Source organism: Monodelphis domestica, chromosome 4, assembly GCF_027887165.1.
Source record: "Monodelphis domestica isolate mMonDom1 chromosome 4, mMonDom1.pri, whole genome shotgun sequence".
Taxonomy (NCBI): Eukaryota; Metazoa; Chordata; class Mammalia; order Didelphimorphia; family Didelphidae; genus Monodelphis; species Monodelphis domestica.
Window position 1 is genome coordinate 75,159,798 of NC_077230.1, and position 17,538 is coordinate 75,177,335.

General features: G+C 39.1%; 1 protein-coding gene across 1 annotated transcript in view; it reads right to left on the bottom strand.

Annotated features, from left to right (window-relative positions):
• Positions 1–250: 250 nt before the first annotated feature.
• The window catches only part of USF3 (upstream transcription factor family member 3), a 46,538-nt gene continuing 29,250 nt past the window's right edge, over positions 251–17,538 (bottom strand). The window contains exons 6-7 of the mRNA XM_001362759.4: positions 16,418–16,514; positions 251–12,605 (exon numbers count right to left, since the gene is read on the bottom strand). Coding sequence (XP_001362796.2) covers positions 6,187–12,605; positions 16,418–16,514 — 6,516 coding nt within the window. The 3' untranslated portion in view covers positions 251–6,186. The remainder of the gene's footprint in view (positions 12,606–16,417; positions 16,515–17,538) is intronic.

Consider the following 17,538-nt stretch of genomic DNA (forward strand, 5'->3'; position numbering starts at 1 on the left):
ATTCTGACTAGAATATAATGTTACTCTTAATTTCCTGTAGCATGTAGTTACTTTATCTTTGCTTTTATGACACATTGTTGGCCTCCTCTCTGATTTATTTGATGCCAGGCACACAACTACCAGTTATAACATGGTTTACAACATAGTTTCCAAGAACACAACGTGACAAAATGCAGGGCCTGCCCTCAAGTAAACTTCAAGGGCAATTTCAGTTTGTGAGATACAATTAAGTAATCAGAACCAGAGAGAATTTACATTGCAAAATTGCAAAGTTTATTTTCTTAAATAAAATACTATATTCATATCTATACAAATAATTATTACAACCATTAAAGTGTTACATTTAACAATAAAAATTTCAAAACTTTAAACAAGAGCATGGTTTAGAATATTCACACCCTAATGCAATGTATCTGTAAAAAGATGTCAAAATAAACAGGACACAATCTTATTTACAACTGTATGACGTTCCTGATCATATGATACATTTCTGTTCTGGACTCCATTACAAAAAGGAAACTAGAATTTCCATTAGAATTATAAACCAGGTAATTTACAGTTATAGGACATGGTGCACAGCAGACCCTGCTGGCTTGGTATAGATACAAATAATTACACTATTGAAAGAAATGCATTTAATTTCTCTTGGTAACTGCCATGTATTAGCCTTCTCAGGCAGTGTATGTAAAAATCTGTGAAGGTAAATGTCATTTCTACTTCAGTGTCCTCCACTCTATGGAACCAAAGTGAAATATCTTATGGGCAAAACGTGGAAGCCAAGCTATTCTCCTTCACACTAAAGCAGGAGCAGCATTTTAAACAACACTGTATGGTCCCATCCTACTTGGAAAAGAAATAATTCAACTTCCCCTAAAAAGAATTCAACATAGCCCAGTCCAGTGCCTTAATGACCCCACATGTGGAAAATGACAAGACTTGAGGAAACGATGGGATCGTCAAAAACAAAGGAGTGAAATCTCAAGTTTCTAGGACACAGTCCAAAGTGTCCACTTGTACAGAACAAAAAGATCTACAAAATAAAGGCCACCTTTTTCGGAGTATGGTTTAAAACTATACACGGAGATACGCCCCCCCCCCCCAATTCTCCACTTTTAGGCTCATAATATCTACAATGATAAATTATACATTATACCATAATCCAAAAATGACATTTCCATATTATAAAATGTATTTAGGAAAAAGTGTGATTAGTTGGATAAGATGTATGACTACTCCTACCTTTACACAGAATATATGGGTCACAGAAAGAGAAAGATCAATGTCGATGGGATTCACTTAAATATAGAGCCAATAATTTCGAATGCCGTCACAAGCAACCTCTGTTTAAAGTTTTGCTACCATTAGCTGCTTCTGACAAGATCAGAATCAAAGATGGCTCAGTAAGATAAGGCAACAGTGAGAAACAAGAGCTGGACTTCTTTTGGCAGGGGAGAAACATCCTGGCATGGCAAGTAGCACTCTGGCTGTTCCAACTGGGTGGGTGATAAGCTCCAACAGCAAGCCTAAGGACCAGAGGCACAGTTTCAGTTAAAGTGCAGTACTGGTACAGGGAATTCTGTGCAGAATGAGACACAGCCTTAGGAAGATCTCCACTTTTTATAAATTTAACTGGATTGCCTCAGGCTGAGCTTAGAATCACCTTGCAAGCAAATAAACTCCAGTATTTCTTCAGGGTCCGCAAAAGAAATTTCAAGGACAGAATGGATGGTACCCCAAACATGAAGGTGGCCATTTTAATTTTGAAACAGGAAAAGGAAAACAAATATTCAGTACAACATCAGAAGGATGCCATGAGATCTATCAGAGATTAACTCCAATAGTCTTCACTGGCCATTGGATGTCACTGTTGCCCTCCAGAGATACGGAGCCCTAAGTGCATTTCAACTGGGGGCAAAGTTGAGGTTTATATGTATTTGAAACCAATAAACTCGAAAAGAGATTCCCAACCTTTTGGAGCTGCACTCAAAAGTTGCTGGTGACATGCTGCCTCCCTTCCCCACTTTTTCTGCTCCTTCCTCTTCCTACCTAATTCCACCTTGAAAACAAATATGGTGTAAGATGACACTTGGGGGGAAAAAACTACATCAAATTTTAGTTTGGTTTTGAGAATTTCTTGACAACTCTTTGAAATAACTGCAGACAAGCTAGATCAACAAAACTAGGGGGTAGCTGGGTAGCTCAGTGGATTGAAAGCCAGGCCTAGAGACGGGAAGTCCTAGGTTCAAATCTGGCCTCAGACACTTCCCAGCTGTGCAACCCTGGGCAAGTCACTTGACCCCCATTGCCTAGCCCTTACTGCTCTTCTGCCTTGGAGCCAATACACAGTATGGATTCCAAGATGGAAGGTAAGGGTTTAAACAAACAAACAAAAAACAGACATTGGGAATCACTGATCTAGGAATACAGCACGCCACCTTCTACAGACTGTCAGGCCAATGGCCCAAAGGAAGGCTTTGTTCGGCTAAGAATGCCTAGGCTGACAGACTGCCATCCACTTGACACTGTCTGGCAGAAAGGGAAAAAAAAAAAGCATGTGTACTCATGTGTCAGGACAGAAAGGGAAAAGACAGAGACATTTTTTAGAGCTTCTATTTCTGCGAATGTTTTAAACTGCACTTAAATTCCATTATATTATCACATTATTAAAGTTGGGTTCTAGGCTCACCCACTTTATAGAGACAGCTAAGAAGGCATAAGCAAGTAGTTAAAATATCGAAAAATTGTAATTCCCTTGAAATGCATAAACGTTTCGTATATTCAAGTAAGATTGCTTAACAGGTTAATTTTGGTTCCAGTTCAGCATAGCCACTTTTACTGAAGTTTTTTTGGCAAAGGAATGTTCTGCCTTTCCCTAATCCCTGCCTCCAATTCTTTTTTTCACAGTTTGGGTACGTTAAAGTTTTACAAAGCAAATTCATCCCTGACTTTTCACTTATCTGGAAAAACAGGGACAGGTCTCATACTTCCAAATTACCCAACTAAAAAGAAAACTCACTGAAAAAGTATCATCATGAAAAACCATCTATCCTCCCTCTACTCTACCTCCATTAACCTGCTGTGTGACAAAGTCAATGATTGGTATCAAACATGATTACTTTCATCTTTGATGATTATATAAAAATTACACAAAACAGAACTTTGAATCTTTCTACTCATTAAAAATAGTTATCCGTAAGAGAAATTAAATGTTTCAATGTTAATTTTTCCATAACCAATTCTAAACCAATACTGAAGCAAAGACAAAAAGAATCCATGAATTAAAGGGTAATCACTGATTCTCCAACTATACTGATTTGGAGTTAGTTAACAATAACTAATCAGATCATAAAATCATCTCTAGAATTGGCTTCAATCTCCAACCCAATTGTGAGCTTAATTTTTTTCCCATAAAAATAACCCGTTCATGTTCCACTGCCCAAAACTTTAGATCACTCATTATTATAGAATCAATTGCCAAGATTTATATAGCACATATTTAATACTGCTAGGATATATCACCATAGGCACTGGCGTTTTCAAATCCAAATAAGAGCATGTACATCAATATATAGCAATTACAATTTATTTTTGTATTTGAGGCCTCATCTGAAATGCTCTCCTTAGTACTGTTATATGTAAGTACATAAGTATAAGCCTACAGCAGGGAAACCTCTTTCCCCTATCCCCGCCCCTGCCTGTATCAGTAGCCACATCTTGAGACTAGTAGGGGGAAGGATGGACCTGGACCAAATAGGGAGGATCATTTAGGGCCATTCAAAAATCAGAATGTCCGCACACCTAAAGGTAAGTGTAATGCAAATGAGTAACTACCTTTGGCTAGACCTGAGCAGAATAAAGCAATAAGCTCATTAAAAGGTACTTGGGAAATATTTGGGTTTTAAGGACTTTTCAGAAAAAGGCAGCTGAACACTTTCCTACTTCAAGCTTATGTTTCTTCTGCTTAGCTCAAGGTAGACCTAATGGCTTTCAGGTTTCCAACGGGTCATAAAGGGTTCTACAGAAGTGCATATTCACATATGGTCTATATTCCCAAACTTGCGCACCTTCTGACAGACAGGAGCTGATAAAGTATAGGGAAAAGCTTGATTTTATAGATTAAAATCCCCAAAAAAGTCCAAAAACATGTCTTGCCCTCCTTCCTGCTATTTATTTACTATGTTCATCGTCCCTTAATTTGAACCCCCCTCACACACACTAAATTTTGAGAGAAAAAGAACTTTGAGGGGATGAAAAATAATAGCTTACATTTATGTAAGTTTACAAAAAGCTTCACAAACATTATCTCATTTGATCCTCACAACAACTACAACCTCTCCCAAGCCCAGGAAGCTGCTTTCCTGAGTGGCAAAAGCAACTGAGATTGGCCAGAGCAGCTAAAGAGGCACAAATGACCCTACTGATGAGTCTTTAGAAGAGGTATTAACAGGGGTAAACTGTCCTGACCAAAACTTCAGAGACTCTACCATGGGGGATGGGGGTGGGGGTTATGCTGTAGAAGGTGTGGTCCCTTGGGTTCACTCCATTAGCACAGCATTTGGAATAATGAATACAAGTCATTCACCATCACTGACTCATCACTTTGTTGTGGCATTAAATACCTGCTAAAAAGGTGGCCAGGGAAATTATGAGCAATCTCAGTCACTGCCTTGTTAACTAGTTGGATAAAATGAAGTTTCTGAAATAGTCATTTATCCAAAAAACTTTTTAAAAGGCTTTCTCTCATTCTTGAAGTAGGTCTTATCTGTACATTTGTAGGCAAGTAGACCTGTCAACAAGCCATTTTCTGCATATAGACCTGTGTATATATATTTATTTTTCTCCCAAATTTAAAGATTTTTTTCAAATGAGGATTAAGCTCCTTAATATTCATGCTAGGGAAGAATAGTTAGAAATTTCCTGAAGAGAAATCTGTGTATTTTTGTGAAATAAATCATATATTAGACAAATTAGTAAAGATAGGGGCAGGCTATCAAACAATAGGGATGGTTGGACTATATGATTTTACTCATCTAGGGTATTAAGAAATGAGGTAATTCCTTATTCTAATGCAAATCAGTAACTTTCAACAATTTATGGCCTTAAGAGAGCAGCTTAGAGCACTGAGGGGTTAAATCACTTGCCTAGGTCCACAAAGTATAAGTCAGAGGCAAGACCTAAATCTGGGTCCTCCTACCTTCAAGGCCGGCCCTCTATTTATTAGGCAATCTGAAAATATTTCTCTGCTGAGAAATGAAAAACTCAACCAATCCTGTGAAATTCAATATATTATCCTTAACAGGAACTAATGATTAACAAATGCAAAGGAAATCAGTTAAAGAATAAGCCCAATTGATCAAGTACTTACTGGGTATTTGTCTTTATGGAAAAGACCTACTTTCCAAAAAGGATGAAGAAACTGAAATACGGATTTTCCAAAAAAAAAAAAAATCGGTTTGGGAAAGTTGGTGGGCCTTAGTTTTCTCTTGTGTAAATAAGGGGGTTGGTTTAGATGATCTATAAGGTCCCTTCTAGTTCTAAGTGTATCCTATTGCTGAGGCTAATACTTAAAGGCTTTTGACTTCAGGATCAAACATATTAAAAAGTGTCTATTGAATTTGGCTCCCTATTTTGAAATGCAAGACTTATGAAATTCAAATGATTTTTAATTTACTTGAGCTTTGTAAATCAAGGCAATAACCTTTTAAAAAAATAAACCAATTGGGGGGGGGGGGAATATAATTCACATATTTGTTCATTGTTCTGCTTTCCATTATGAACATTAACCAGAACTTGGTCATTAGCCATAATGTTTTTACATTATGTTATTATTTTTATCTATAAAAATAGGTTTTGAAACTAAGCTCCTTCTCACCTACCAGCCAATACAAGGTTGGTCTATCTCTAATACCATTTGATTTGTTCCCAAGAAATACAAAGCACCCTAAGTGATACTTGGAAAATCCACTGGGAGAAAAGTCATAGTGCATTTCAAGTTTAAGTGTAATTTCTTTCAATAAGCCACTTTTCTTTTTTGGATTATCTCTGCTGTTGCTTCCCTAGTGTGGATAACAGAAAATGGACTATATACACATGCACACATGAATATATATATATATATGTACATATATATATTTACATATACACAAATATATAATCTCACTCATCACATTTAGTTTCTATCAGTGTTTAAACTGCTGAACTGCAATCATGACCTAGAATATGGCTTATGTTGTGGGCAGGTCTGTTTGAGGTCTGTTTGGAAGAGTCAGATGCTGAGGAATTTGCTATTGTAAGCAAAGGAGACATTGCTGAGCCATCAGGAAGAGCTGTGGCTATCTCTGGAAACAAAGATGTCATGTTAAAATTGGACAAGTGAGAGTTGGTCATGTGCATTGGTGGCATATCAGGGAGAAGAGGAAAACTTGGTTGAGCAAATCCAACGGGCCTGGGAGGAGATAATATTGTTCCAAATCGGTTATTTAAACCTCCACTGTTTACCTTCTCTGTGCTAGGATTTGGGAACATCTGATTAGAAAAATAAGGGATTGAAATATCATTGGACAGTGTGGGGTGAGCAGGGGAATAAGGAGGATAGAAGGAAGGCAATGTATTCTGGGGATCTACTGGAATGAGCGCTGGGGTTCTAGTGGCACTGGGCTGTGTAACTTGTGGAATGAAAGAAGTATTGGCATTGATGGGTGGATTCATACCACCCTCTGGAATAAATGGGAATCCAAAATTTTGAGACAAAGTGTGTTGGTCTGGGGCTGAACTATCATTAGGTACTTGTGGGCCATCAGGCATAAAACGAACAATACTTCCTCTCTTCTCTGTAGAGGATTGCTGACGTCCAATAATCATACTGCCACTGGTAGACAGAGGGAGGTGGGGAAGACTAGGATCAAAGACGTTATTATGTCTTTGGTTTCCAGAACGATTCCTTTCAGGCTGACGGATTTTGGAACCACCACTGCCATCCTGTAGGGGATGCCTTGATCGCTGGGTTACTGAAGAATTTGGCTGACGAACTGAAGGAGGCCCTTGATCACCACTCCCATGAGATACAGCCGGATGAGGCAGAGTTGGCCGTGCTACCCCATGAATGTTAGTAGTAACTGGGGGATTCATGTGGCCCTTGGTTCCATGACTTTCAGTCATTCTCATGGGATTAGACTTTTGTACAGATACATTGGGGCTTGTGTTTCGACCCTGAATATCCCCTGAGGAAGAAGAGCTTGAAAAAGGGATATTCAAAGTACTGTTCCTGGTGTTAATAGCACCCAAAGACATGTCACAGCTTTCTCTATTCTGACTCTCGCTCTCTCTTCGAATATGGATGCTCTCATGGCCTGGAGGACAGTTATATTCAATTGTAGAAGATGGGCCACACTGTGAATTCCTCTGATGTTCTGAGATTGATCGTTGGTTCCCAATGACCTGATCACCTAGATGAGGTGCAAGCAAACTCTGCATAAAACTCTGGTGACATGCATTTTCATTGTCCCTAGGAGGAATTGCATTTCCAGCTGGCAGGCTCTGAACTGGTGGATAAGGTAATCTCTTTTGTCGATCAATAGGTGGCCCTGTATTTTGACTAATTCTAAAGGCCTGGGATTGCATGCCCCTCAGAGATGGCACAGGATTACCTATTTCATTGTTTCTTGAGGATTGTACTTCAAAATTAGTCTGGGGCTGTTGGCTAGCCCCACTTGGCTTAAATGTCTGACAGTCAGAAAGACGAACATCCGAGGCAACAGTGTGATCTACACGACTCTGCATATTATGAATGGCTAGACCTTTATTTCTTGGAACATCAAGATAACTTCTCATTTCAAGCTGATCTGAAACCCTAGGACCCTGAACTGATATGCCCATTCTTTGCTCTGAATTAGATGATGTTTTTCCAATGAGTGCTTCTGCAGAATAACTTGAAACTCGATTTCTTTCTGGCCTATGTGGCGCGCAGGTCATATCTGAAGACCTTGTTACAATACTTGGCTGGGATACCATTTGTTGCTCCAACCCTCTAGGTGGCATAAGTCGTTGCATTGGGTTGTGTGCACTCACATGCTCAGAAGAAACTCCTGAACCCTGTTGTCTAGTTCCAACATCCTGTTGCTGATGCATAATATCTTGATTTAGATGGTTGGGGGGGTGGTTATGGTGGGTCCGGCTTGTTGAAGGATTCTCACAACTTTTTTCTGATTGGGAACCTCCAAAATGCTGTTGCATCTGTTGTTGGATCTGTTGATGGTGGGGATGAGGCTGACCACCTTTGGGTCGTGGCTGATCACTCGCATGATGCTTCTGCTGTATTGAAAGCTGAGGGGCTTGAGTTCCCTGGACAAGACTTCTTTTCTTTTGCATCTGAACTTCCTGCTGTATAGTCCTTTGCTGATGTACATTGTGGGGCTGTGAATGAATGGAACTGTCTGCATGAGGCACATGATGCTGCAGTTGATATAAGTGATGTCTGTCTCTTAACTGTCCTGCTTGTTGCTGTTGCTGCTGTTGCTTTAAATACGGATGGTTGTTGTGAAGGTGAGAGATGCCTTGAGCAGGAGGTACATGCTGCTGCAAGGGTTGCAGATGCTGACTTCCTGCCTGGCTTTGCTGCTGCTCAGCCATTGAAGGCTGTGAATTGCACTGAACTTCAGGTTGTCGCAAAGCAGGTGTGACAAAGTTGTTGCTGGATGGAAATAACCGAGAAAGGTCATCCACATGCCCTGGGTTGCTAACAGGCACCACTGAGTTTGAAGAGTTAGAAGGGATTTGACCAACCATCATCTGAGTTTGCTCAGCAATGCTGTCAGGTGTCCGGCTCATCAGGGTCATACCTTCAAGTCTGAGGGGTGCTGGCTGACAATGTTTTTGCCTTTTGGCTGTAGAAAGTAAAAGATCATCTTGAACAGGACGCTTGGCAGGGTCCTTACGGCTGTCATGACTTGACTTTAAGTGTGATTCCTGAATTTGTGAATTTGGTACATTATTAGTCATGGTACTTAGCTGGTCTTGGGAATATTCAGTCATCAGGGATGATTCAGAAGGCTGGTTGGCATAGGAACTAGACGAAACTGATAGATTCACTGTTGCAGGAATAGTCGATTGCTCTGAGCAGCTTACTAGAGGATGGCTGATGCTACTCTGATGGATAAGATTATTAACACTTAAACTGGAAATGCTTGGGGACTGAGAAGTTGAAACCTGTATAGAGGCATTTGATGTTTCAGTTGATACTGAACAACTTGGTTTTTCAAGAGACCTATCTACATTTGCTTGAACTGGATCCTGGGAATTAAATTCATTTGCTGTCACTTCTACCTTTCCTGTGGTACTCTCTTTTGCTGTCTGTGTTTTGAAAGACTGGTCTCCCTCTAAAGATGAAGCTTCAGATGGCTTTGGAGGAGTTTCCTGGATATCAGCCTGGGCACCAACTCTTCCCTTCTCAAGGTTCTCTTGATCAAAAATAGCTCTTGCTGCAAGTGCTACTATGTCGGTTTGTTCTGCAAAAGTACAGCTGTCACATGTATTAGCTGAAGTACTGTTGGTAACATCTTCTCTAGTGGCATCAGGAAGCATGGATGCAACTGAGAAACCTCGACTACTACCAGAGCTAGGTGACATGGGGGAGTCGGCCTGCCTGCTGGCAAGCAAAGAGCTACTAATGGCCTCTTGATCGGGAATACAGGAATGATGCTGTGGTAAATTCCCACTGTCACTGTTCATCAGCAATAGCTCCTGTTTCTGAGGCAAATCAATACCTGATCCAATGATTTTAGAGTTTTCTGAAGAGAAGTTAGGATGGTCCACCTGGGATGAGAGAGGGGTTTTCTGACCATCTTTTTCTTTAGTAAGGTCAGAGAGCAATGCAGTTAAACCATGTCCCTTTAATAAGCCTGTGGCTTGCATTGCAACTGCTGAATCTTGTCTGCATGGCTCAGCAGCAATTTCCACTTCGGAAGCACTGTTGGTACTTGTAATGCTTTGGGTTGATGAGGATGCAGGAACCTGAGAAACCAAAATATGTGGATCATTTGGAGAGGGAACCAAGATACCAGGCGAAATGCAGGACTTGGAAGAATCTGACAATTCTGCACTAGCTGTTGGTTTACTTTGAGATCTCCCTGATTGCAAGGCAGACACAGAATCCTTAGTTGAGGCCAATACAAAATGTTCAACCGTCACGGGTTCTTGGGAGGGTGAATGGGATACTTCTAATGAATTAGACTCTGAGACTATAGGTTCCGAATTTACACCCTCAAAGGCATGAGAATCAGAAACACTCACACTGTTTGCTTGAGATTCAACAGTAGGAGTTAATACCACAGGTAGGCTTTCAAGCAGCCCATCGGCACATGACTGCTCACTGGATCCCTCTGTGTTGGCACAATCTAATTTCCCCGAATCCCTAATAGGATTTGCCAGGCATGCTGACTTGTTAGTTACATGTTTTTTAGGTCCTGGTTTCTTATTCACTCTTTTTGATTTCACATTAGAAGGCAAACTAGTGAGAGCTTTCACTGGAGAAGTGTTCATTTGATTAGCAGTGCTGGGTAGTACTGTTGTGTTTTCAGTAGTTATGGGAGATGCTGCAGTAGTTGGTAATGAAACACAGTTAACTGGAGTGATGCGACTAGTAGTAGCAGGTGGAGGATTGGCAGGCTGGCTGATAGCCAATTGTACACAGCTTTGCCCAGCCATTTGTGAGATGCTTTGATTGAGGCTGGCCAAAGCACCAAATGTATTCAGGGCAACATTGGTATTTGGATCTTCGCTGGTGGTAGGTTGAATAATTTGCATAGGGGTTTGATTTGTAGCTCCCGTTGAGGACATTACAGGCTGCAAAGCAAATAACTGTCCATTTAAAGAAATAGTTTGAGGCTGCTGTTGGTTTGACATGGTAACAGAAAAAGTCTGTGTAGAATTTGATGATGATGATGATGAAGGCCTCGGTAATATATGGACGAGGTGCTTTCCTCCAAATGTTTGTGGAGTCAAAACATTTTGCATGGAATTATTAGACACTACTACAGGACTGGCTCCATTAACAGAGACACGAACAGAACTTGGAGGTGGAGCAGAGAGGAGTGGCAAAGGATTCTGATTAGCTGCCTGTATAATCACTATCTGTTGACCCACTGTTTGATTGGGAACTTCTCTCATGACTCCTGGGCATGGTGTGGTAGTAGGTGGCTGAAGAATGATAACATTTGGATTAGCTGGGCCTGCATTAACAGCTGACCCAACTGGCTGAGCCATCTGAATTACTTGCATTGTTGAATTAAATGGAAGGATATTTGGGGGAGGCTGAGTTTTAACTGTTGGTTGAGCAATTAGTGGCTGCATAGGTAAAGATGGACAAGAAGGCAAGGTCACGACTACTTGCTCAATCTGCTGCCCATCTGTAGGAAATGAGCCATTCAAACTGATGTTTGAAGCCATGTGTCTACTGTGGTTGGTAGCTGAGGTACCAGTGCCCGGCTCATTTAATATTGGGGTCACGATAGTGGATGGTGTCTGGCTTAATGGCTGAACAGTGTTTCCTGCCAGTTGCAACGTAGTCCATGTGGTCTGTGTGTTTCCAGATGAGGGGATGCGGGTAAGGCTGTTTATATTTTTCAAATCAGAAGCACTAACACTTGAAGAAGGCAAAGAGCAAGAAAGAGACCAACCACTGTCTAAATGACTTGCCGAGACCATGCTTACAGAAGTTGCAGGCTTGACTGCGAGAGCTACAGAGGGTGTCTCTACACCAGCTCTACTCATTAAGTCTGTGTTCTTATTAATGCTCAACGGAGAGGAATTCCTAGGGACTGAAGGTCTCAGAGTCTGGGAGCAAGCCATATCAGCACCTAGTGCCACAAAGTTGTCCTGGCAATCACTTCTAAAGTGCTGCAAGCCTGGACAAGATTTGTTTCCATGTTGTACTTGAAAGGAAAGGCCAGAAGTGCTAGGGGGGATGCTGGTAGCACAAGACACAGTCTTCGGTAACTTGGGGCTCTCTTGTCCATTTTTGCTTTCAGAAGCATTCTGACCACTTGGTGGTATATTTGAGGAATTTGGTTGGTGGGATTCAGATCCAGATGGAAGGATAATCTGTGAGCTGTTGGAATTAAGCACACTTGACTCACTTTCTGAGGTGGAAAGTTCAAGAATGTTCTGAGCAGGAATGGCAGCAGGAAGACAAAGAGGAACAGACTGGCTAGCAGCCAAGGAGGAAACTGTGGTCTGATGCCATGGCTTATTTTCAGGGGGATAAACTCCAGCATTAGACACAGGAGTCATCAGATTGCAAGTCCTTTTTACTGGTACAACATTAGCAGTCTGCTTTTGTAAATTATGACCTACATTAAATGTTATTCCCTGAACAGCTGTCCCTTGGCTATTTCCACCAGGTTGACTTCCATTTGAATAGACGATGATGTTCTTTTGAATCTGGTCACTAGGAATAACAACAGAAACTTTTGCATTTTTGAGATTTCCTTTCCAGTGGATTGTAGGATCATCGTATAGGCAAATGTCATTTGCTTTCAGTAATTCAATATAACGGCCATTTTCCCTTTGGATTTCTTCCAGCTGTTTCCGCAGTTTTTTAATTTCTTCAGCTGTAAAATTTTTAAAAATCATGAGAATGTTACAAATGTCCATTAAAAATAATCCTAGGATTACAAAATGATTTCTAAATAACCAATCTGAATTCTAAATCACTTAAGGACAGTACCAGCAATCTTAAATTCTCTTCTAATACAAGTCAGACTGCTGAATTTGGTGGCAGAAGACTAGGATTCAAACTCAGCTGCTGCCATTAATTACTTGTTTGATTTTTGGCAAGTCATATAACTTTTTTTAAATTAAATTTTATTTTTAAACTCTTATCTTTTGTCTTAGAGTCAACACAAAATATTGGTTCCAAGGCATAAGAGCAGTTAAGGGTTAGGTGCTTGGGATTAAGTGTTTTGCCCAGGTTCACAAGGCCAGGAAGTGTCTGAGGCCAGATTTGAACCTAGGACCTCCCATCTCCAGGCCTGGTGCTAAACTACCTCACTACCTCACAATTCATACAACCTTTATGAGGCTCTGTTTCTTAAAAGGAGAAGACTGGATGAAATGAATTTATACGGTTCCATCCAGCTCTAAATCTACAATCCAATGATTCTATCATGGGATAGATAATACAATGACAAGTCTTTTATCACTAAAGGAACATACCGATTTCCTTCAGTCCACATCTTTAAAGTTTATTACTTGACAAGAAAATAATCTCCAAAGTTTAGAAGGCTTTTACTAAAATTTAATTTATTCTGGATTCAAAACTTGCTTTTAACACTTCATAGCTGTATAACCAGGAATAAGACACTTGACTTTTCTGAGTTTCAATATCTTTATCTGGAAAATGGGAATAATACTTAACATAATTATTGAGAAGCTAAAAAATGTTTGACAAACTTGAGTGTTATGTTTGTGTTGGCTATTATTTTTATCATCTGCACTATGGATTTTAATACTCATTTTTACACAGATGATTTTCTCTGTCTCTCTCATGTTACTTTCTCCAGTCCTAATCTCTCTCCTTTAGTGAATATATATTTTCTTTTTAAACACATACTTCCTGATTTAGTATCAATTCTAAGGCAGAAGGGCAAAGGACAGCAAAGAGGGTTAAGTAACTTGTTCAGGGACAAACATCTAGAAAGTGTCTGAGGCCAAATTTGAACCAAGGACCTCCCATATCCAGCCCTGGCACTCTATCCATTGAATCACCTACCTGCCCTTGGGAGGTATATATTTTCATACCCATACAGTATATATCATCTTAGACTTTTCTTCCTCTCACCCTGCATATCTAACTAATTACCAAGTCTTCTAGGATCTACTGCCCCCCCCCAAATCTATCTCCACTTCCTTTAAAAAGTTATCAGATTCCTAGATCAGGCTCACCTCATGCCCTGAATTATTTTAATGGTAGCTGGTCTCCCTTCTCTTAATTTTCCTCCTCTCCAAACAATCTTCCATAAAGCTATTGTCCAGAGAAGAAAATACAAACTCCTCAGCCTGATAAAGTTCTCTGGCTCCAATCTACTTTCCTCGTCTTCTTTCACACAATTTCCCTTCACCAAAATCTATGTTCTAGTCAAACTAGAATAGGAACTATTTCCTAAACAAGCCCTTGATGCATCTGTACATGTCTAGCATGTATTCCCCACCTCTACCTCTCAGAAATCTTGTCTTTGAGGCTCAGCTGAGGTGCCACTTCCTCAAAAAAGCCATATTTGTTTTCCTCATAAGTCAATTCTCTCCCGATTGACCATGGATTTACTTGACTTTGTAAATGGCAGGAAGTTAAGCTTCTCAATAACAGGGACTATTTTGTTTTTAATGCCTCAAACAGTGTCATCTCAGAGCCTACCTCTAAGTAGGCACTTAGTAACCATTTTTTTTTGCTCAACTGAATTATCTGATTACTAAAGTAGGTAACAGTAATTACTAGTTAAATATTTATTGTAGACCACTTTGAAAATACTCCTTATCTGTAGCAATAACCAGCACAAAATAAGAAAAGTTGCTGGAGAAATTATTACTAATATCTTCTAACTTTGCCCCAATGGGATCAATATATAATACAACATAGAGGTTTCATTTTTTTTCTGACACAGACATAATAAGATATATCTTATTCAGGGACTTCTCTCTCCCCTGCTTTTACCTTTATCTCGATCAGATTCTCTACTAAACTAGATGTTCTTTAACCTTCATACTTTAGGCCTATAAAATTTCTCAAGAGTATTCTGTCTATATGGCCAAAAGGGATATCATGGTGAAGGAATAATAAATGGCAACCTAACTGCTGTGCTGGTATAAATGAAAAAGTAAAAGAACCAGAGGAAGGCAGTTCAGTGTTCCAGTGTGTTGGGCAGATGCTGAATAAGGGATTTACAAAAAGACAAGGACAAACTGTTGACCAAACTAAAAGTGGAATAAGAAACTTGAGAATTGTGTACCAAAATGTTCTGCTGAAAAATAGAAAGCAAGGAACTTAAAAATTAAAAGAAAATTCAGGTTCAAGCTTTGCCACAGAAAAATCACTGTACCTCTACCTCTCTGGGCTTCAATTACCTAATTTGTAAAATGTGAATAATGATATTTACATTCCCTCTTCTGTAGGGCTGATGCAAAGAAAGCCACTTTATAAGCTTAAAGGTTCTATGTAAATTCAAACTATTATCTCTGACTAGTTTCCTGAAAGAACTGAAAAAAAAAAATCACTTCATTAGACACTTCTTACTCCCTCTTCACAATTTATCCCTGTTATAAACTTGGGACCTGATCTCACATCTCTCAGAAGAGGCTCTAAACTTGTTTAAAGACCAACATTTCTGAGCTCATATACTTCCTACTTCTGCAACCCTGGGCAAGTCACTTAACCGCCAACTGTCTAGGCCATACTGCTCTTCTGTCTTAGAATTGATCCTAAGATAGAAGGTAGGAACTTCAAAAAAATAAATAAATAAATAAATAAAGAAGTCCAGCATCACATCTACCTCACTGGATAAACTCTACCTTCTATTCTCATCTAAAGCAACAGATGGCCTATTATGCTATTTACAACCATAAGAGGCTTCCTTTTTGCTTTCACCAAAGCTACAAAACACGAATATAATCTAAACTTGCCTGCCACCACGGTCATCATACCTCCAGGCAAAGTATTTTTAGCCACAATAATGAGGTTTCCTCTGTAAATAAACTGAAATTGCTTTGTGATAGTAAAAATCAATACTACTTAGAAGTCAGGCGGTATGACATTTCTTGCAAACACAGTAATTAAATCATTTAATAAATTCCTTGCACTGGCATGGAGAGCAACAAAATTCTTTATTATCTTTGTAGATGGTCTTCATGAGTTACTGTAGCCAAAAAATTTCAGCCCTTGTGGGCAACCTTTCAATGATGAACCTTTCAATAATGAACCTCACAATAATGAACTACACTTCACTATGCTGGTCTTCTAACCACAGTCACACAACAAACAAGTTTGACAGGCTCAAACTTGAAGCCTTTATAAACCTGTGAACTATTGGTAGGGTCTCTCAAAAACCCTGGTCGCCTCCATGCCACCATGAGGTATCAGCTATTTCTGTCCTAACAGTAATTTGAGGAGATATGAGTGGACATAGCCATAATAACCTGCCCTGTTTTTAACTTAAACTAAGTCGAAATCTGCCTTATAACCTTTTGGCATTGCTTTAGCCAAAAGATACCATTATAAGAAAGAGAAATAAATATTCCTAGTTTAAAAAATTTGCAGAAAATTAGAGTATATCACTTGATTTGATTATTTTAAAATGATGGAATAGTGATAGGTATAAAGTGAAAAGAGGTGAAAATTTGGGGAAAGTTTGAAAGAAATGTATATATTTACCTTGTTCGTGGTTTCCTCCATTGAGTAAGAGCTCATCATTTTGCCTTTTTAATTCTGTTATGTACTTAAAGGCTTGATCCAGAATCATATTCTTGCTCTGCCAGAGAAAACCAAGTTTTAAAAAATGTCATTTAAGAAACGGCCAAAAATCCTAAAAGTAGGCTTACATTTAGTCTCAATAAGAATATCTGAAAATCTAGTCTAATTCATGGCTTTAAAATAATGTCATCCTCAGACACTCTTCATGTTGTTATATCTGTGTAGCCACCATTATAACTTTGTTACATGATATACTAAAAGGTTTCACTGAAGAGTTGTAGTGCCATACCCTAACATTATTTATGCTGAGATTAATTCAGGACAATTGTATATGAAAACAAAATGTCTTGAAGCATTACGAGATATTATGATAAGCATTAAGTATGTTTCAATATCCTCACACCACTACAAAAACTTCTCAATAAGGATAGAGACTACATCTAGTTTCATTTTCATGGCCTTAAGGCTTAGCAGAATATGTAGTACATAGTAGGAAATTCATGGTTATAAAGACATCATGATGTGATGAAATGAGCACTGAACAATATCAGAAAATGAGGTCTCTAGTTCTGGCTCAGCCGTTTCATAGCTAAGTGAACTTGAGCAACAGCTTCTCTGAACTCCAATTTCATTATTTGTAAAAAGACAGTAATATCTATACTATAGCCTTAGTGAAAATCATGCTTCTTAAGCTTTTTAAAGTTTTTTAGTTTAAAACTATTTAAACTATTGTGCTTAAAGCTGCAGTAAAACTTTTGTGATACTCTGTATATTTATTTCAAAGTCATAATGATCTAATGAAATAATGTAATAATTCTCACATCAGTGAAAAGTACTTTCCTATTATTGTCCCAGGTCACCTAAAATTGAAGCGTGGATTTTAGAAATCTGTGTGATCCAGTAAACACACTTAGACAAAAAGGGATTGACTCAAGCTAAGTACACCAAAATTTTAATAATTAGCCCTAGCAGAGACTTGCTAAATGATCTGAAGCAATGTCTTTTTAATACAAGATGGGAAATAGCATGCTTATTATTTTATGAGGCTGCTATGCAAATAGGCACACAAACAATTAATGAAG